Source organism: Branchiostoma floridae, chromosome 6 (assembly GCF_000003815.2).
Source record: "Branchiostoma floridae strain S238N-H82 chromosome 6, Bfl_VNyyK, whole genome shotgun sequence".
Classification (NCBI taxonomy): domain Eukaryota; kingdom Metazoa; phylum Chordata; class Leptocardii; order Amphioxiformes; family Branchiostomatidae; genus Branchiostoma; species Branchiostoma floridae.
The window spans coordinates 7,819,592-7,841,733 of NC_049984.1; the positions used below are offsets into that span (position 1 = coordinate 7,819,592).

The 22,142-nt window shown below is 40.8% G+C and overlaps 2 protein-coding genes across 6 annotated transcripts; one reads left to right on the forward strand and one right to left on the reverse strand.

Annotated features, from left to right (window-relative positions):
- Positions 1-255: 255 nt before the first annotated feature.
- LOC118417889 lies at positions 256-1,893 on the reverse strand. The gene is made up of 2 exons (XM_035823643.1): positions 1,722-1,893; positions 256-1,020 (listed from the first exon to the last, which is right to left on the reverse strand). Exons 1-2 carry the CDS (start codon positions 1,737-1,739, stop codon positions 505-507), a joined length of 534 nt encoding a protein of 177 aa, XP_035679536.1. The 5' UTR covers positions 1,740-1,893; the 3' UTR covers positions 256-504.
- Positions 1,894-6,639: 4,746 nt separating this feature from the next.
- LOC118417661 (sorting nexin-16-like) lies at positions 6,640-21,074 on the forward strand. 5 transcript variants are annotated; one of them, XM_035823296.1, is made up of 11 exons: positions 6,640-6,897; positions 7,301-7,817; positions 12,515-12,601; positions 13,477-13,551; positions 16,256-16,404; positions 17,032-17,101; positions 17,658-17,723; positions 18,469-18,605; positions 19,040-19,216; positions 20,001-20,173; positions 20,705-20,878. In XM_035823296.1, exons 2-11 carry the CDS (start codon positions 7,398-7,400, stop codon positions 20,713-20,715), a joined length of 1,365 nt encoding a protein of 454 aa, XP_035679189.1. In that variant the 5' UTR covers positions 6,640-6,897; positions 7,301-7,397; the 3' UTR covers positions 20,716-20,878. The 5 variants fall into 5 exon arrangements, with proteins under 5 accessions (XP_035679189.1, XP_035679188.1, XP_035679190.1 ...); XM_035823295.1 differs by lacking the exon at positions 20,001-20,173 and having other exon boundaries at positions 6,645-6,897; positions 20,705-21,074; XM_035823297.1 differs by lacking the exons at positions 17,658-17,723; positions 20,001-20,173 and having other exon boundaries at positions 6,647-6,897; positions 20,705-21,074.
- Positions 21,075-22,142: the final 1,068 nt, after the last annotated feature.

The window sequence follows — 22,142 nt, forward strand, 5'->3', positions numbered from 1 at the left end:
ACGCTTTCGTGACTCACGTGAGTACAGGGATATTCGAACGTCCTAGATTAGGTTGATCTAATTAGTCTTACGAATGGGAACAATACATACAATACTTCTCGCCTCTGTGTACAGTACAAAATGTCTATTTCTTTGTAATTTGAAATCGGAATCAGCAGCTCTAGCTACGTAGATGCACAAAACCTTAAGTATACTGTTGCCTTGCATTGCAGTTAAAAGCGCATTGCTACTTGACCATGACCACGATCTTTGCCTGGAATAAAGTACGCTTGATTTTCTCTACTTGGACATCAAATAATTAATACTACAACCCTTTTCGTCATTTTCTATTATAGCATAGTTTCTTGGCTAAACATAGTAGCGAACTTACAATACTGGTACTACAAATAAATTACTAGTAAAACGTTACTTTCAAAAACGTAAGTTGGTCCGACACGGACCTTACCTTAGCCAAACATGGTTTGGTGGTCTGAAACAACGAGATATCGCATATCTGTTGTGTTTTTACAGAGGCTCTACGGCCACACAGGCGTTGGGCACGGTGAGGTGCACGCACTTGTAGCGGTAGGTGTTGTCCGCGCCGCCGCACTCTTCACGGACCAGCACGGGTTTGGTGTAGGTCACGCTGTCACAGACCATGGTCCAGTTGAATTCACCGTTTTGGCCGGGAAATGTCGACTGGCACCGAGCGTAGGCGATGTCGGTCGGGAATCTGTTAGGGTTGGAGTCGACGATGACCTGCCAGGGACAGTAGGCCCGCTGAGACAGGTCGTTCTCGGCCGGCTGCAGACAGGTGCCGCTTTCGCACGGGTTCGTTCCCGACGACAGTTCCTTCGTCTCAGGGTTGTTTGCCGAGGAGCAGTCGGTGAGAAGCTGGCTGAGTTGGGCGGCGGAGGGCTCACTACAGCCCGACCGTCCTTCGGCTCCCGCATCGGTACCGTCGGTCGGGTAGGTGTCCGTTGTGGGGATGGCGACACCGCTGACAAGGACGCCGCCTAGCGCCAAGAAGGAAAACAGGGCCTGCAAACAAACATCGAGAATAAAGATTACTTTTCATGAAAATGTACCATCAAAATTTTCATAGAACTTGGCGAAAGAACTTTAATTAGAAGGACATATACATCAGACTGCGCAGTACGAAAGGTGACCATATACCCAGGCCACCTTCTCAATTACGCTAGCCGAGTAAAGTTTTGGCCAATGAATAAAACAAAAGTTTGAGAGTGCTGAAATTATGCCTCAAATCTGAAACACACCACAAAGAGACAAACTTTAAAAATCGTTTGTGTTTTGGCCTGGTTAAGGTAGACGTAATCGCGGTCTACTAGCGCCTCGCACTAGATACCCCGGTCTAACACTCTGCTTGGAGTATGGCCCGCTACCAAAAAAGTTGGCAACCGATCTCTAATTGAACACAAGTTGCCAACTTTTGTTAACGGGCCATATGGCCCAAAGGGTTATCGTCTAGCTAGCATGACCCAATCAAGATTCTCAGCCCTTTCAAAGGTCGAAGAGACCCAGTAAGCCACCGACATCTAGTATTGTTTTCTGTATGTCTGTTTGGTTGGAAAACATAATGAAAACAGCACAAAATAGAAAACCCGATAAAAACGCATAAAACACGTCAAAAACAGGTGGAGAAGAACCCCTAAATCTGTTTGGTTATTGGAGAGTAGGTGGGAACGGCAACCAGGCTAGTTCGGTGAGTGCACTGTACTTACCATGATAAAACTCGCCATGAGGATTTTCTTGCAGACAGTAGAGCGCGATTTGTCCTGAGAAGGAATGACTTGTATCGGTGACAGGTGGTTCGGAAGATTCCTGAGTAGAGTAATCGGCAAAGTAGTAGTCTCCTGTGCTGCCAGCCTTTCTGAGAGTGGGTGTTGGTCTGATCTGAGATACTATCATCCTCGTCGCCTTTTTATACACAATTTGGAGGAAACACTGTTGGGAAATCTTCTTTGTGTGGTGATAGTAAGAATACGAGGATGATGACAAGAGGCTATTTTTGCCGGTTGACCACAGCGTCTTGGCGGCCGGCTGTGTTGGGATTCCCCGTGTGTTGCCCATGGATAAGTATTACAACACCAAACAACCGCGCCCGCAACTTCCGGATCCGGTCCGTCGGACCGTCCCGGAGAGAGCAGTTCCGTGTTTGTCGTCAACCACCTGCAATGTTTTATAGAAGCGTTACAATTTCTGTTACAAAAATATAAGAACAAAACAAAAACATTGTTTAGTCGAAGCGATATCGGTTACTGCGTTTTTGCGTGTGCTATGTTGCATCTTCAGTTGCATACACATCTTTGACCCGCATTTTAATTCGCGACTATACATGCTGCTTTAATAAAACAACAAAAGGATACAAATCGTTGCAATTGTCCACTCCAACTTATGCTTGGAGATTATGACTTTGATAGGGATTCTTTAAGAAGCACAGCATTTCATCTAGATGCTGTAATGATGTGAATTTCAAGTGTTAGTCATTTCCGTCACGTGATGTCTGAGGCGTGCCTTTTCTTTTTCGTCGTGGATTTAAGTTTCAGGGGCAATCCTAGCCAGGGAGCACCCATTCGAGTTTTATTTGGTAACTTTCCTCACTTCCGGAGCGGGGATTTCCCAGTACCAGGCACGTGATGTTCTGTGGGCAGTGAGCGTGCAAAAAAACACGTGTAGTGGTCTTGTTGGTTCTTCCTCTACTCTCCAAGTAGACGTTGGGGGGAGGGTAAATCGTAACGTTTCCAAGCTGCTCTTTTCTACGATAATCCGTTTTTTTCACCTCCAGGAAGGAGCCTTAGCTCCGACGATTTTGGTTGTGTATGTGTGTTTGTACTAAGAATCTAACTAACTGTGTGTTTCCAACTAAAAATCCTGTTGATGGATTTCTATTTGAGTACTTATTATGGTCCCTTTGTGATTTGGGCTCACTAGCAGTATTTTTTGATACAGAAAAGGGCAGGTAGGAAAACGTAATGATTTAGCCTCCCTCCACATCTGCTTGGAGATTACCAAATCGTCGCTGCCTGAAAAGCAAAGGGATTTCTTACCGTTCCCTCAGTCGAGAGGTAAAAAATCCTGGCCACTACTATCTACCCAATCCAACCTCTGCTTGGAGAATACTTCAACGTGGAAATGACGATATTTCATACTCTTTACCCTTCTCGTTCCTTCCTTTGAGCCTGGTATTTCCCCAGTAGGTTTCCCGTACTTATTCATGTCACGGGTTCTTAGGGTCTAAGATTTCAAGTGCATTGTTCCTCACTGGGCCTGTGTATTGTATCTATAGAATAGCCGTGTCACAAAGTATGGTCAGGAATCGGGAACTCCTTTTTGCCAGGGTCACGCGAGGGTGTGACGGACATGCGTGGCCAGGAGAAGGAGGCCCGGACAACAACTTTTCTAAGAAGAGGAAACGCAAACAATTCAAGGAAAGAAAAAAAAAAACTAGGACTTTGTAGGGAAGCTCATGTCTGATATACAGAACAACGTGTCTGGTACGTTACACGCTGGTGAATAAGGATTTCCTTGCACAAGAAGAAGAAGTCACACACTGTGCACACACATACACACACAGGCACACAAATGATCTAGCATCATCATATGCTATAGTTTGTGCTGTCTTAGCCACGGCAAGGAAGAGAGACCCTACAAACAGTCGCCTCGGCTAGTGCTGTGTCTGACTGCATGCAAGTTTTGTTCAATTTTGTATTGTATATTTATGTATGTGGTCACACCTATCAGCCTCGCTGCCTATGTGCCCACATCGTATTGCCCATGTTGCATACTGAATATACTCACGGTCAAAGTCAAATTTTTCCGTCTGCTATTGAATTACGTTTATGTGTAGCCTGGATACCAGATCTAGACCTAGCCTGGCTACCAGACCCCAGCCAGATCTCAAAAATATCTATCGTGTGGGGTTTTTGAGATCGGGCTGGGGTCTGGTATTCAGGCTGGTTTATGCATAGTCCGTATAGACTGACTGACAGTAGAGTTGAGTAGTAATAGCGATTGGATTATGAGTTTGGCTATAAGAAAATTGTCATTCTTGAATCACAAAACCGCAAACCGCACATGATAAGACTCCTTCTCTCACAAATAATCTCCAAGGCCACAGCGGCCTAGACAGACTGATAGTCATTTCATGTGACTGACCTCAATCAACAGAACTTCCCCATAGCTTGTGCAAATATTTTCACCACGCCTTGATTAACTTCCTCTGACGACATAACATCACGGCATGTGCGTGTGGCTCTGAGCACCTGTTCCCTGTCAGGACAGGAGGGGAATCCCCGCCACAGGTAGGGTTAGTCCTGCGGGCAAGGTGATACCAAGAATTGCATAAAGGAAATCAAGATTAATTTACTTAGGTATATCAGATATCAGATAATAAAATTTACGTCTTTTCAATCCGTACGTACGTCCTGTGACGTCAAAAGCTCTTCAACTACGTTAACACTCCCATTCCTGTGGTTGTATTGGCGGGGATGAGGAAATATACATTCAATCAATCAACCAATCTTTCTTGCACAACAATTGTAACGGAGACAATACATGGCAAGTTCTAAAGCAGTACATGTACAAAATATCAAGACTAATATTTACGCAATTTTTTAAAACAACTTACAATAAAAAATTCCTTTCCCGGCATATAACATGTATTCCTTAAGGCGAAGGAGGGTAGTTCTTTCTTACTGAGGCCCTCCGTGCCCAAAAATGTGAGAGGTGGCGAAGCCCGACTGCACTAAATAGGTACAAAACAGTAACCTTTGCCTTATTGGGGGCGACCTTTCATCCAAACAGTGTTATCCTGTACAACTCGTTTGTTTGCCTAGTTACAAACAATGATGGCAAACATAGCCTCCGTTGTTGCCCCCGTCGGACATTCAACAACCACGCCTAGTTTTCTGTGTGTAACTTATCGTAAGTATTATTAAAGTATAGTAATAAACGTTATATCATAACGTAATAACCGGAAACGACGAACGAGAAACTAGTCTACATACCTGTACCGGCACATGTCCATGCCATGCAGAATATCACGACTCCGCTAAATTAATTGTGAGATCACTATTTCGGAATCCACTTCGTTTTAATGGGTGAATATCTAGAATGAACGGCGAATTCTGTAACGTTAACGCGTATGATACCATATTCAAGTAGAGGCACTTTTATCAGGGTACGAAATACGGAGTCATTTGTGTCTTAATATCATACAATACATAAGGGCAGACAAATGTTTATGAAACGTTTTGTATATATAATTTCCTCCACCAAGAAGGTTTCATATTCGATAGTGGTTCAGTAGCATAGCACAAGAATTGCTGGATTGTTACGCAATCTTACTGCAACAAGTTGGTATTTGATACGTGTTCACCGTGTGAACAAATGGCGAGATTCTAGGCCCCCTGCCGCCGTCTTTGGTACTGCAGCGTAACTGCACGTTTTATGTGTAACGTTAGGTGTCGTGTCGACATGACATATGCTCCTGGCTCCCGGGAATCAAACCCGAGCATGTCAGTTCACAACTCAGCGTCGCTAAACCGCTACGCCAAAAGGTCCGGACCATTTTGGAATGGCCAGTTGGTGGTGCTTGAACCCCACAGTTACACTTGTCTTTGGCATGGTTGTGTTAGATTTACATGTGATCATATTCATTAACTTCTTATATAACGTCATACAGTATGGGCAGGACATGTTTAGACTAGTCTAAGTTTGGGGAAATTTAGGCCACAGCAAGCACATTTTATGGATGACATTCATTCATGTTCAACTGATTTTTCCCTTCCGAAGATGATGGGCGAGAAAGTACTAGTACCAGAATGGGAAATTATATTTTGTGGTATACCGGAAGCTTTCACTGTAACGTTACTTAGTTCAAGTGACGTTACGATCTCGGGGAGACTAGAAACCACTCGGCGGTGGGCGAGACTGATGTTATACACTAAATCCCTTCGCCCTCTCCATAAACCTTAGTTTATTTAGTTTTTTTTTTTTTAAATCCAGGAAAGTACACATCGCCTACTGGCGTTTTTCAATGCCTCCTGGGGGGTCGCGGAGACCCAAACATTAAATAACACAAAATCATAACAACTGATCAAAATGAAATCAAAGATCAACTTAATTAACTAACCGATTCGTTCATAAGTCATCAGCTATTTACAATACAAACAACTCAAGATAACTTAGTATAATAATAGTAACTTTAATAATGAAACGTAAGGAGATTACGAAACGTGGAATTTGCATATCAATGTGTCGCTGGTCGGGCAGTGTTTGTTACAAAGTTGATTCGCAAATGAAAAATAACAGAAAATAACATAAAAGTCAGTCTTAGCATCAAAACATAGTACAGAAATCAAACAAAAGTATGAGTATGGAAAAGCTTTCTTTCTATACCTTATTCGTGATGGCCTTAGCAGAAAGTGAGCAATATCGGAAGGACAACAAAAACACATTCATTGAACTTCACAAATGCATCATAGTTATTTTTAGATGTCCAGCGAAAACTAAAGTGCACCGATGCAAAATGAAGACTCCGTGATTACCAAATCTGCAATAAAATGAATGATCAGAAGAGGTCGCCTCTGCACGAGATCCCCTCCATTTCACATGGTCGCTTCCGTGGTTCAAAGGTTAGGATTACGTCACGTCTCGAAGTTCGAAGAGCACTGTATGTATGATGTATGGGCACGTGAGCGGCCGTGTGTCCTATATACCTGCCAAACTCTGACTTTTCTTTCCATAAATCCATAATCAATCTACGGTATCGGTGATCAGACCTTACAGGCGACCATGGAGGTCCAGAAAAGACGGTGAAAAGGGACCTTTCCGGCGGGAACCCGCGGCGAAAACGACCCGTCTTTCCTCTCACGCAACCGCCAGTAAACGATCAAGGTTTGTTGTTCTTTTGGCTTCTTGGCGACTAGTGGGCCCTTTATCTCTCCCTGTCAACACTCTGCAGTCTGGTTGTTAATTCTCTAGCCCCATGTGATGATTTCTACTCTGATTTAGACTCTTATGTCAGTAAAGTAATGTTACAAAGATCTTTTAGGATAAAACCTTTACCATAAAATTCCTACAGAGCAACGCTGGGTAACGAGCATGCGTTGCTCAAGCCTCAAGTCCAAATGAATTTCACCTTTCATACCGGATTCAGGGGTTATGTTTACAATAGTACAGGAAGCTAGGTAGTCAGCGATCCATATAGACTTCTATTAATAATTTGTTCTTGCACTTCTTTTGCCAGTTATTTTTAGGTGAGGTTGTACATGAATATTTTTGCTGCTTCATTGTGCAGGGAAAGCCACAAGGAAGACCCCAACCCCCCACCGGCCACATCCACCATATGGTCTGAATTTTTCGCTTGAAGTTATCAAAGAAGACTTCTGTTCAACATGCAACCCGCTGGGATAAGGAGGCAAGACAGAACTGTGGAGGGTTGGCGGACAAATGACCCCCCCTCCTCCAGGTCATCCCCCCTCCCCACCTCCCCATACCCCCCTACACCGGACTCCCCTGAAGTAGAGACAGATGATCACAACAATGGAGACAGTGAGGTTGAACCAGAAGTTGCCGTTGACGCGGTTTCTATCGTGGAGTCAGAAGGCACGGACAGAACTCCTTCCCCCTCGGACTTGGAGGGTCGTCCACCGACCGCGGCAAGTAGCATGCTGGACTGCTCGGAAACGAGCTCACAACACGAGTTCTCGTACCACACGCATCAGATACAGACCTCACCTTTATCCGAGGAGTTTGAGGGACTGAGAGTCCCCATAATAGGGTATGAAATCATGGAGCAGAGGGCAAGATATACAGTAAGTAACTAAGTGTTTAATTCATTAGAAACAACAGAAAAAGGGGAAATGTTGCAGAGATCAAAATTTGAAGCAGGGAGAAAATGAAGCGTTAGCGATGGTTTTAAAGTGGCGGTTTTACAGTACTGTAAAAGAGGAAAGGATTATGTTAGTACGTTCACGATGAAAAATGTGAATGCAAAACACTTCCCCTTTTACAGTAACTACTGACTACCAATCTTCTTTAAGTATTATAATAATAATATTGGGTGTATTTTTCAGCCAGTATGTACCCAAAGTGTGGGTAATGAGGCTGTTTAACGTGGTCGAGGCACCTCCTCGAGCATGGGACCCCTATTTTATGTCCCTCCCGGAAGACGATTTCGTGGAAAGCTTCTTGAGGCTACAGCAATCGGGACGTCCTTGGTTGGGCCCCATCCAAGTACTGTCCGGACCGCACGTTGCTTAACTTTCGAGATCGAGGGATCGGGTGTACCAACGCGCCAAGCGGCCGTTGCTATTATTGTCCAACACCTTTCAGGCTTAGCTCCAGTCAGTTTTACAGTAAAAAATAATTAATCTTTATCTGTCTCTAGTAACTTTACGCATTATCTCTAATTGGAAACCTGTTCATGTGTATTCTGCATAACTGGTTAATTGCCACTAGATAACACACCAGTTTTATTTATTTATTTATTAATCTTCCAGAAATTGGACAGTAATGGAATTTTGTGCATAATAACAGAAAGAAGGATTTTTTCTGTCAATTGGAATTCTGGAGGACAGTCAAGCAAAATCAAGCTGGCTAGAGCCCCGATCCAGGATTGAAATTCTGCTGACTACCTTTTTCTAGCCTGATTAAATCCTGCTTATAGTTATACTATATGTTATAGCAGTCCACCTAACATCCGGCCGGCAGAGTTTGTGTTACAGTAACTTACACAGCAGAGTTTCAGCCCTGTACAGCTATTTGTGTTATACAGACTTACCATTTTCTAACTCCTTCATTCATCTAGATTAATGGTTAAATGACTAAAAGCAGAAAGGAATAGTTCTCTATTTAACTTTCATTCTACAGTTTGTCTTAGCAAGACTCCATGGGTATTGAAGGCCTAAGTTTCCCTGACTTGAACAAACAGTGTAGGCATTCTGCTCCTACTATTACATCACTTTGTAGACATAACAATAAATGCACTGTAAGATGTAATTGTTCTGCCATCTTTGCCAAATCACCAAGGACTTAGAAAGTGTCACAGATAGGGTAAACAGCAATGGGAAATGTACGTTTTTGGACAAAGCTTTCACAGACTGTTTATTTTGCAGGGCCTCAGAGGAATTTGTGTTTGACAAAGGTCAATAATGTTAAGCTTAGAAAATGTTATTCTGTTACATCTGTATTGGGTCCATTGTTAGCCAAACCATGTTGGAATTTTTCAATGGTTCTTTGAACTTCTTTCTCAATATTGAGTTTTAAAAACACCCAAGGCTAGAAGTAAAAAATGGACTTGAGTTACCCCTTGAAGGCTCAATCATTTCTGTTTGTTGGTAAAAATCAAGTCGATTTCTCCATGTAGCATTAGTTTCAGGATATATGTCAAGGACCTTTGCCAAGAAGGTTATGTTTTTGGTGCATTTTGTGACCTGCATAGCTCATGGAGCTGTGGATGGATCCGTATGATGGTTGGACTGTGGTGGTGATTTTTGATTGGTAGATATTGGCAGCTTGTTTTGAACTGTTGGGGCTGATTTTGTTTTATACTTTTAATATGTTGCTTCCTACTTCCATATTGCGTAATGTCATAGACCTGGCTTAACACCTGGTTACGTAATTATGTACATAGAGACATAAAAATTTATAAAGGTTGCCGACCTTAACATGTTGGACATTGTTCCCCATCACATGGGAAAATCACCTGACAGTGACAGAACAAGAGGGAGAGAATTGATTTATCCAGCTGTGCACAGTTTATTTGGAATATTAATTCACTACTTGCTTTCATTGTAAAGAAATCATAGACTACTCAAGAAATTTGTGAACATATGCGTTGGCCACTGTTTGGCTTAAATTTGAGCTTAGATTTTGCACATTTTCTGCTTTGTTCCATCAGGTCTTTTCTTCTGTCAACACGTGGCAGACAGTCTATTGATTGTACTAAAAGGAAAAGTAGGGTCGGGATAATAGTCTCCATATACAGACAGGAGGGTGTGTATGTGTTTCTTCAAGTTTCTTTATTTCAATTCACTGTTAATGTAAAATATTCGAAGACATTTATAGGGTTAAATGGTTATCTACTTTGACCTTAAGATCACAAAACCTAAATTTTTTCTGTCTTCCTAATGTATTACTATTACATGGCAAAGGTACCTATGTTCAGTCATATTAAAGTTTGAGATTTTTAAGAAATGGGACCTGTTCTTGGAGTTAGAATATGTTATCTCAGATATGACATGATATCACAGAATATTGATTATTACATGATTGGCTGTGAGGGCACAGCCTTACACTCCCAATGGGCCAGGTTTTTGCTCCTCTCTTGCATTATTTAGAACCCAGATTGAAACAAGGCATGTTACTTTGTTATGTGTGTTAGTATGGATTTGTGCAAGAGGATAAAGAGCATGGAATTTCTGAAGAATTTGTCTCTTTGTATCAGTTGTTTTTTTAACATTTTGTCAAATTATTTTTTTATTTTTCGAGCCAAAGGAATACAGATAAGACCATTCTGAGTCGGGACCGAGAAAATCTGGTCTGTTGTCAAAAGCTCCATAGTCTATGTGGAAAGATGGTCACTATATGGGAAAAATCATCTAAGGAGCCACCAAAAGTCGTCACATTGGCCAGGTGGTCCTTATGTTAAGGTAGTCGCGCTTGACTTTACTACGTTTTTTAGGTGTAAAAAATGCAATCACACATCACTACTGCCTCCAAGATGCCCAATTTTACAACAGGTAATAGTAGAATATATAATTCCAGTTGTTGTAGACCTCTTGGAATACACAGCATCGTCAGTAATGCTGGCAATGTTCTAGTAAATGTTAGTAAGTTTTGCCATGCCAATATATAGGTTTAGAAATTACCCCTTAAAGTGAACAAGTAAAATACTAATGATCATTAAGAATGAACTACAAACAGATACAGCTGTCTGTACTATGACCCATGTAATTACTCCATTGTGGTTAGCCATGTTGTCAGGCTATGTGTGATTTGTATAGGTGTGTTTGAGTTGCTAATGACAGTGATTATTGGTGTATTGGTGCAAACTACCCATTGCTGGATATACTGTAAAAGGGGAAATGTTTGCCAGGATTGTATTTTGCAGTGGGGAAAAATTGGAGATCCATTTGTACATGCAAGCTCCTTGGTACATCATACATGTGTGAAAAAAAGAGGGTTGGTGAGTAGGAAGACAGGAAAAAAAGATTGCCTTGGTTTTTACATTTGTGGTTAAGAGGTCACCATCATTGCTGTCAATGCATGAAAATTATGTAGTTGTACAAATGTAGATCCACGAATGTTCAGTCAATCTATTGAATTTAGATATCTGACATATTTCAGACAGAAGGCCATGAAATGTAATGTAATGTAGATGTGATGTATAAGAAAAAACATGTATCTCTACATGTATCTCACCCATTGTATAAAGCCTGGAAGCCATTTTCCAGAGAACCAGATGCCATAAAACCTGTCTTCAGTGATTGCTAGCCAGTAGTTAATTAAGATGAGAGCAAACCAGTGGAAAATTGCTTCCAGCTACAGTGAGTGAAGGGCTGAAGGTACATGTACAGTATTGGTACATGTACTTTTACAATTATCAAATAGTGGTAAGCTTTTGTGTTGTACCAAATCCTTTGAATGTTTGCTATAAAAACTCCTTTCCATGTTTGATATAAAAAATCCTTTTATTATTAGATTAAAAAAAAAGATTTCTCTGTCCTTTCAGGGATCTAATATGCATCAGTAATCATGATAAGTGTCAACTTGATGGTGTAATGACAGTTATTAACTGTACTGTACACTTAAAAAAAAAAGAAAGGGAAAAACAAGTTTGGAAGGAGCTAAAGATACAAAAGAAAGTCGACAAATAAGGCAGGACAGAATACTGTGAAGTAGGAGACATATTTGATTTGTCATGTGTTTCGTGGTGAAGATGTCACCATGACAATAGAACATGATTTACTGTACCTTCCTGTTCATCGAAAGTACATCAATGTTTTTTTTTTCAACAAAACCCCTCCTTCTCAGTCTAAATGGTTTGATCTTAGCTTAATCTTGTGAGAGTCACACTAGCTTTTTGAAGGCACCCTTTGACCCCAGCTAAATCAATATAGTACTTGATTGCTACAAATTCTCATGTATCTAGCCATTTGGAACCAATTCAATATTGGTTTCAGGTTGGGGGAGGGGGGTATTTACTCCTAAGACTTAGTGACGTCATGAAAATTTAGCAGCTTAGTTTCCAATGAAGATACAAGTAGCAAAACATTTTACTTCAAAAGCATTTGTGTTCGAAGTCAAGTGCATTTTTTTTCACAATTGGTAAATGTGTATTCTCTGGCTATTAGTATTATCTATACATGTATGTAGGCCTATAGAAGCAAGGCGTTGGAGTTTGATGAAAAAAGTCATATTCACAGACCTGGGGCCATCATTTGTTTCTTTGTTTGTTTCAACAAAACCTTGCCGTATCATGTTTAACTTTTGCGCCTTCTGTTTACAGCTTTTCAAGATCCATGTGCAAGTTGAAGCTGACGAGGGCTGGTTCGTCTTCAGGAGATACTCGGACTTTCAGAGGTTGAATGAGAAGGTGGGTGTGAAAGGAAGATGGTCCAAGAATATCTTGTTATGTATTAAACCAGGACCATCCTGGTAGAACTGTTAGACTTATATCATAACCACTAGAATTTCCACCCTAACCCTGTTAGTAAAATGTCTTCTTTTCTCTTGCTAAAGCCACACAGATCATATGGATGACATCTGCTCAGATATCAATTTCCGTCTGTTTCCCTTCTGTTAATTGTACAAAGAAGCAGCAATGTATGACATAACCTTGTTCAAAAACGTCTTCCAAAATCAAAGAAGATGTACATGTAAAAAAGAAAAGTAAAGAACACATTGCTTTGGCCTTTGTGTTCTGCCTTTTTTTGCTTTTTTTGCAAAACGTTTTTTTTTGCACGCCTGCATACGCTTTGGGTTGCTCAGAGGATCATCCATAGGATCAAAGCAGTGTGGCCTTATGTTTATACATTTTTTTTTGTATTCTTAACTTTTATTCTTTATCTTATCCATCTTTTTTCAGTCATAGCTAAAAATTTGAATTCAGTACTTGCAAAATAGTGAGCAAACAAATGAGGTTATAACTATAAGGTTCCCACACAAGCATTTTACGGGGCTTGTTTTCAATGCAATATGTTTGCATGATATGAAGAAAGATAGCTTTTGAGAAAGCTGCTTCTTTTTGTCTATTGTTTTGTGGTAACAGTTTTTTTAATAGCACTTACTTAAGGTGTAAGGTGTCTTAGTATATTGACCACTTTGTTTTTGCATGTCCACACTTACATATATTGATTGAGGTGTGATGCACCATGGTTTATGACTTGGTTTATTTTTTTGCATGTGTACATGAATGTTCCTGGATGTGACTGCACTGTCAATGCACTACGTATGCCCCCCTCCCCACAGCTGAAGGCACGTTTTCCAGGCTACAGGTTTGGTCTTTCTGACGACGAGGAAAACAACGACGGAGTCGTGGGAAAGGTGCCTACCCAGCATGCCTTGCATGACCTCACAGCATATGTGATGTAACTCTTGCATGTACAACCATTGCTAATCTATAGTATACAATTACATTTTGAAATATTTTCTTTCTTTCTTTTTCCTCAGTTCTTAGGTTTGACAAGTTACTTTGCTCGCTGTCTAGAAAAGCAAGAATGGCTCTTCTTTCATCATTTGGTTGTGGCTCACTGCATTAGATTATCAACCCACTTTCTTTCCCATGGCCTAGGAAAAGAATGTTGTGTTTTGTAACCAACCTGTGCAAGTGCCTATTGACCATAGCACTTTTTAGGGGTCATCTGCTAGCAAGGGGCTTTGATCTGACATCTGACTCTAAGTAATACGTTTTCAATAGAAAAAGCAATATAAAGAGATCCACCAAACCCTGCTGATGCATTTCAATTTTACATTTTTGAAACATATTTGTTGAATCATTTTACCTGAAATCTTAAAAAAGGAAAAAAAGAAAAAGAAGAGAATTCCTACATTGTACCTACCGGCCCTAATTTTTTTGGTACCATATAATCGGAAACACAACCTTACTTTTCCTAGGCCTAGGTTTGTACATGTTTCTGTTAAAGTCGGTGTTGACCAATTAATGAACTGACGCTGTGGTGCAAGCCAGAAAACAGATGCTGCCAGGCGCTATTCAAACACACTGCAGTTGTGCTAACTGAGTGCTAGACGTTCAGCGGGTCTCGCAGACTTTGTACTAATCATACGTGTTTGCCTTGTTGCATTGCATAGTGGAATACTAGCCTGGTATTCACCATTATGTCACATACATGTATGTGCTGTTTGATCCTGGTGTTCTGGACTAGTCCATATTTACAGACTCCCATGGATATCCATAAAATGATTTGACCATGCTTTGTGTGTACAATGTACCACTGTCAAAAATTGGAATACCAGATTCAGCCGTTGAAATTGATGTTCTTACCATTTTTGTTTGGGGACACCAACTTTTTTCAACTCTGGGGAAATGTGTGTTTTCTCAAGTGGGTAGGACGAGAAAGAAAATGTAGGTGTATTCTGCATGACCTTCAGAGCCCGTCCTTCTGCAAGTATATCCGAAGGCCGTGGATTCAAAAGCTAGGTGTGACAGGTTAATTGTTCAGTGTAAAATAACCCGCTGCTGTCGCGCCGCGTGTTATGCCGGCTATACAGATACAGATACAGATTGATGTATTCCACAGCTGTGATATTCATCACTATGAATGATGAACTCCACAGCCGTGAAATTCATCGATGTTGTGATGAACTCAAATTGCCCTCCCGGCTTTGACTGTCAGGCTGGTACCTGGAACTTTGTAGAATTTATTCTCTGTGTTATGAGAGAACACATTGGACTACCAGAGCACAATATGGATGGATACCAGGCTAGTAGAATACTGCATTTCCTTAAACATAGTTGTGACTGACATACTAACTGACTTGCAAGGATTAAGGCATTATTACTAATCTTCACATGCATTGACTTTTATTTTTGAAGTATCCTAGCCTAAGTATTATCCTTGGTCAAATCACTGCTTGAAAATGCACATCTTTTTACACGCAGCCATGTCTTAGATGCTAGTTTCTTTAACAAGATGGCATACTTTTATTTATGTTAGGCCACAGCAAGTACCGGTAGCCAATATATTTGTGGTCACACTTTTTCCTGATTTGAAATTTAAAAAAAGGAAGAAATCTGTGGTCTTACGATAGGGATATTTGATGACAAGGATTGTACTTAGGCTACCTAGTCTATTTTAAGGTGGTGTTCATTTCTTTGTGTTGTCCTATAAGCTCTGCAAAGTGCTTTTTTTCTAACCTTTGTTTTTACATTTCCATTTTACACCCATATCTAATTGCAGACCAAGCTTTACTGAGCAAAATTAATGTTTTTGACATATTCTTTAACACAGGTTATCAGGGGTGAAGGGGTTCAAATAGGCTGGTCCTTAACCCTACTTCTGCTTGGTGACAGGGGATTACAAGGGGCATTGGATATGTACTTGTCCTCACACTGAAACAAGTCACATCATTTTGATTGCACCCCTTGTTTCTTGATGAGGCTAAGAATTCATTGAATGCCCTTTGTTCACTTCTTTAAGCTTCCCCCTACTGAAGAAATGAATTATGAATGTCAAACACTACAGACAAAACAGGAAATAACAACAGAAACCAGATACAAAGTATGTTAACTATTCCTTGGTTACTGAACATTACAGCAGGGCTTTCTCAGGCTTGAAATTTTTTCCATCCCACTCATTGTGGGGGTGGGGGTTGAAGGAGGACAATGTCCCTTGCACTTGCAAATTATAAGCATTGGAGGGTGGTGGCATGCTTCCCTGTCAAATTTTGGAAACTCCAATCCTCTGAAATGGTCCTTTACAAACAAATTTTCATGGGTAATATTGGCCTGTGATTAGCATATGAAAAATGATGCACTCAATTTGATTCAATTGGAAGTTAGAAGCCCACTTGTTGCATCTGTCATTTTAAACTTACGAAAATGTGTCTTCCTCTCAGAAAGTGCAGATTTTTTTTGACTAATGGGTTGAATCTTGTACAACCCAACTTGCAAATTTTAGTTGTGTGCTTGAGGTACAGGTCCTGGAGACAGCCCTGTATTTTAGGGATATTATAATCTTTTAGATATTAAGGTGTTAAAACATTTGTAACACTTGTTTCTCAACTGTAGCTGAGAAACCTGTTCCCGACCTTCCGCCTGGCCCTCCCACCCAAACGTTGGTTCAAGGACAACTTTGACCCTACCTTCCTTGAGGACAGAATTCTGGGATTGCAGGCCTTTGTCAATAATGTCATTGGGCATGTTGATATTGTTGACAGGTAAGTGTGTATCTTTAATGTAGTGTATAATGTCAATTTGCTCAATCCTGCTTAATAAATTTCTCATCAACCCAGAAGCCTTATTACCTCTGGGAATTGGATGGAGGTTCACTTTTGACAGGGTACTGCTTCTGGTTGTGTTTGTGTGTTTGCACCGATAACTCAAGATGCTTTTGATAGATTTGTAGAGTGGGTAGTTACAATGTAGTTAGAGAGAAGGGAAATGATATGAACATTTTGAAGACACAAAAGTACATGACTTTGTTAAACTTAAAGTGCCAGTGAAATTAAATTTCCTCTATCATCCTGTAAAAATTTGGTCTTTTCTAAAATTGTCTACTGAATCTTTAAATCAATTATTCTACTGTGCCCTCTTTTGGGGGCAAATAAGCTTGATGTCACAGAAACAACTCCCTCATTGGCTAGTATGGCTAAGAGCCCTTTTTGTGACATCACCATACCTTACTTATTTGTTACAGCAAAGACCACACAGTAGGCAATTGATTTTAAGATAGCATTACAGAAAAGATGAAATTTTTATGTGTATAATTGCAGACATTTCCTTCCACTGACACGTACACGTAGTTGAATATTAGTTCAATCTGATGTTCTGCTCTGTTTTTACAGCGACCCTGTGCGAGAGTTCTTCTGTCTGGATGACCCCCCTGACCCGCTGGACAGACTGGAGGAGAGTAGGGTATGTTCTGTGAGCCAGGACGTCAGAGTCCTGTACACATACCAGGAGTAATGCTGTGGGATGTAATTCCGACCCTAATCAACGTGTGGCGCTCTTGCACATGCAGTAACTTCTATTGCTTCACTGCAAATGCAATCATTCATGGAAGAAGAATTTAAACACAAACTGCACTATGGCACTGCACTTTTCTTTGCTTTGCTCATCAAAAAAAGAATTGCCAAGCTGAAAATCCAATTATTTTCTGCTTGCTTTGAGCACACACAATCATTGAGCCATAGAGCCTACTCATATATTACTACATGTAACTCTTAATCCAATAAATGACACGCCAAATGACTAAAACTGCACACTGTGTGATTGCTAATGTTGATCAAAAACTTTGATTTGGAATGTGATTCTATCAAGTTCTTTTGTAAATGTTCACAGTGCCAATAGGAGGAAAAGTGGAGATTACTTCACTGTGCTCCCCAAAATTCAGTAACTTTGACTATTTCATGGGTGCAAACACCCCATAGAATGGTCAATGTAACCTAAACTGTATCACTTCCTGAACTAGGGTCTGAATTTCAACACCAGGCGTAGCTTCTCTGATTCTGTGGAAATACAAGTTGCCCCTCTCCAGGTATTACATGTGCACATGTGTGCACAACATCATGCACTTGTTTGACTACCAGTAGTACATAGATAGTAACCTCACATGTGTGCTATTTGTAGATCTTGTGTGTGTTTTAGTGTAGTTGTAAATTACTTGTAGCCAGTCTCCACTTGAATAACCTCCAACCTGTATTCTTATTTTGCATGAACGTTTTATTTCCAGGTTTGAAATTCATTTTTGGGAATAGGTACACAGGTGTAGCTAATCCAAAAATGTAGGTGTCCAGATAGAATTTGGATGCACAACATGAAATTAAGTAATCAGCAAAACTTAAGTAACTTGCGTGTCAAATTCTATATCTACCTTCAAAATTTAAAGAAGCTATACAACAAAGGCCTGTATCTTTGCTGACACGTAAATCATGTCAGGGATATGCTTTTATCTTTATTACCTTTATATATGTAATCAGTACCGTTACATTTGTACTCCTCGCAAATATTTAGGTACACCAGTGCTCCCACAGTCATGAATTACATGTACATGTAGATACACAACACAAATGGTTGTGGTTTGGTTAACAAAAGTGAATATACACCCAGTTCATGTATTTCCAGTCCTGATTTCAGATGATTCAACATCCTTAACAACTACCAACTACAGCCATGAAAAGGTTATAGGACTACCTTAACCTTTACCTCTAGGCATCTTACCACATGAGGTTTTTAGTTACTGAAACAGCCCTAAAGTTTCCCTTTGTGTCTCCCCTGTCCAGGCCCTGTGTGAGTCTCTGGAGGAGTGTGTGTACAACTTGAGAAGGGAAGTACTGGAGAAAAACCACGAAGTAGAATCCCTGAAGGCCGAGTTGGCTCGGAGTAAAGCAAGGCAGGAAGAACTGGAGAGGCGACTAGGGTGAGCCTATATTCCAATGTTTTTTCTTAACTTAAGTTTCTGTGTGGTGCGGCCGTGGTGCGTTGATACGGAAGCTAAACAAACTACACTACCAGTGGACTAGCCCCCTGTTGTCGTGCTTGTACCTATGTGTGGCCCAGGGCTTTGAGTTTGAAGTGGAGATGGGCATCAGGCCCAATGCATCTTCTGATCAAAGAGGTTGACCCCCTTGTTCTGATGTATGGGCAACTTTAGCTTAGGTTTAGCTTACGTTTCTGTGTTGGCACTGCCTCTGAGATGGAGCCTTTAATTTTTCTTCATTAGCCATTAGTTGTTTTTTTAACATAGCACATCTTTTTATCGTGCACACATGGCTGCTTCAGTTTTTGCTTTGGTCAAAATATCTAGTATATCTTTGCTGATTATAACATAATATGATTTGATCTCTGTCCCAGGTTGGGTGGACAAAGCAATTCTCCTGCCCAGGGTAGTGAGGGCAGTCTTGCAGAGGCAGATTTCCCATCAGCCATTGAGGCGGACCAGGGCCAGATCCAGGACCAGGCAGCCAACAACACCAGCAGTGTGACAATAGGCAGCCAGCAGTCAAGTGAGAACAGATTGGTGTCTAAAAGGTGGGTAACTTTGGTACTGTACTTAAATCCATGTCTGTTGTCATCTGCTATTGTAGCCAAAAGTACTGGTACGTTGCATTCAAATACATATGCCATGTCTCAATCTTTTTTTCAGGTCAGTAAATGCATTCAGGTCATGTTTCCAACAACCAAGAACAAAATTGTAAATTTACAGGAAATGACAACTTTAAGAGAATTACTGTACGCAGGCTTGAATAATACAAGTAGCAAAGATTATCAACAGCAAGCAATACTGGCAGTAATTTAGGGATGATGGGGTTGTGTTTATGAAAAGATAAAAAAAATAAGTGCCAACTTACAGGTATAACGAAACTTGCCAACCAGCCTGTTGAAAAATATGACAAGGTTTCAATCTAGCCTGACTAAATAAAGCTTCTAGCATCCCCTCCACTGGTCAGACCTTTAGTTAGGGGAGGAGGCCAAGACTCAAGAGATTGTGCAATACAGGCTGGGTTTAAACCAACCTCACAATTTATACTGTAGCTTATTTTAAGCAAGAACAGATGTGAATAAGAAGGAAAGCAGAAAGACAACTTTGAATAATGGATAATGGAAAGATTCTGGAGACAGGTATGTCTCTGTTCATTTGCATCTTGTTCTCCTAACCTCAATGTGGGCCCTCTTCCCTTTATACCACCTTCTTCAACTGAATAGCAGTGGTCACCTTTCCTTCACCCACCCCCACCCCCTTCACGGTTCTTATGGGGCTGATATTGAGCACTTGATCCACGCTCACATACAATGTATGACTCATCGTTTTCAGATCAGAACTACCCTCTCCTCTGAGCCCAATCGAAAAGTTTGGCTCCACCTTCCGCGGAATGTTCTCCAACTTCTTGAAATCCCCAACAACGACAAACGCACCGGAGCCTTCCGCAGAAGTCAGGTGGAAGAGGGGGGCAGTGAGCCGAGTTCAAATCTCACCGTCAGAACAAGGTCCTCTCACAATACTCCCTCTGTCTCTGTAACAGGCATGATGAGACGTTGTTGTGGTGGCTGGTCCTTGGTAGGAGCTATGGGGCCTTGGGTGTGGGCTAATTAACTGGATAGCACAGCATGGTGGATTTGTGTGTGCTTTGGTTCTTTCACTAACTCCTGTTGTCTTTCAGGTTCTGTTCTTTTGCATGCAGTTGCCGTTTTCCCCAGACTTGGTTGTTGTGTGTGGTGCACCGTTTGGTTCTGTACTGCTCTGCAAATGACATGTCCTCTCAGGCCCCCTGACATGTTCTCTGCTGCCTTAATGACTGTTGCAGCAGAGAACAGTGCCTGTATAACTTCATTTGTTAAACAACAAGGCCTCCATAATCATACCTCAGTCGCAATGATTCTGTGAAAAATGCTTCTGCCCCTGTGGCATCATCAAAAAGCTGCCAATGTTCAATGTAGTTTGGAGCACTTGATTCTTATTCTATCATAGAGTTTTTACTGGTAAGTACGGTTGTAATAATTCTTTTTGTCTCTCTTCAGTGGGCTCCTGACATCTCCAGACACTTCTGCAAACGCAACCCCCGACACCTGGAACGACAGTGACTCCTCCCTCGCCCAGAACTTGCCCAAATTCCACTCCACACCTGTCATCTCACCTGCGCACCTGAAGAAGGACGCAGCTGCTATCAGGATCCAGGTGCAATCTGCCTCGCCGCCGCTGCAAAGGGCACAGGTGAAGTGAAGGACCCCGGAGGCTGTTCGTTGTTTTCAGCGTTTTTTTCCAGAGAGTGGTGGCTTAAAACTGCAATTTGAAACCAAAAGCAATGTCATATCTGTTTAAAGCCACCCTTGGTTTATCAAGAATGTGTATGCAAATGTATGTCCTTTTTAAAAATTTTGAAAAAAAAAATTATTTTATTCATATTTGTTTTCCACTTCCACAGCTGCCACGTTGTCAATTAAAAACTAAATGTTTCATCATGTGAAAATCATATAGTTTTCCTTGAGATTCAGTGTAAACGGAAAGAACTTCCCATCAAATACTATTGAAAATACTATTACTACTATTACAACAATTTGATGTAACTTACTGATTAGTTGGGATGTACTTCAAATTTGAATATATTGACAACCTGTTGAAGCCACTTTAAATGCCCAGGCAATGTTAGTGAAATCTAGTCCTAAAGCCCCCATTACAAATCAAGAATTTAGCTCGGCCGACTTGTCAGCAAGCTCTAAATTACGACGAGGTATGACCCTGATGCCTTCAAACAAATGGCAGAGTTTCTTCGTCGGCATCAGGGTCATACCTCCTCGTAATTTAGAGCTCGCTGACAACTCGGCCGAGCTAAATTCTTGATTTGTAAAGGGGGCTTTATGATGGGCATGCAATACACAGTCTTTTGTTGCTAGCAAGCTATTCAGGAAATGAGGAAGCAAATATGACAGCCAGTATATGATTGTGTCATATTCATGATAGACACAAGAGAGGTTACATGTATGTAATTCTTTTACTGCTTTATAACGTTTCATATATATATATATATTATCATTATCAATTATTGCAGAAACGAGCCATAGATTAAAAAAATTATGTCATTTACGCCCCTTTTCCACCTGATGAGGGGTGGTACGGTGGCCATAGCCTTATGTTTATAAGACAACAAAACACACAGAATGTAAAAAGAAATTCTTAAACTATGAAATCTGTCGAGCAATCTGTGGAATTGATGCTCAATGCGCAGATGCATCATCTAGTGAAAAGGGAGTTGTATTACTATTAGTAAGATTCAGAATTTCCAGTCTTTAAAGTTGGGACAACAGTTCTTAACAGCAGTACACTTTCCCATGACAAATGGGCAAAACAATCATGATGAGAAATTAGCATCGTATTGCTTTCTACTGTAGCTTTGCATGACAGCCTTGTGAATTAGGAAATTGATTTCTTGTGTATCTGCCTGTATGTTCTGTAAATAAT

What these genes read in the sequence shown, in the direction of transcription:
- LOC118417661 (XM_035823295.1), top strand. Translation starts at nt 7,398, where the DNA reads ATGCAACCCGCTGGGATAAGGAGGCAAGACAGAACTGTGGAGGGTTGG. An exon ending in ACGACGGAGTCGTGGGAAAG is followed by an intron (nt 13,552 to 16,255) that starts GTGCCTACCCAG and finishes TCTCAACTGTAG; the next exon opens with CTGAGAAACCTGTTCCCGAC. An exon ending in ACAGACTGGAGGAGAGTAGG is followed by an intron (nt 17,102 to 17,657) that starts GTATGTTCTGTG and finishes TTCCTGAACTAG; the next exon opens with GGTCTGAATTTCAACACCAG.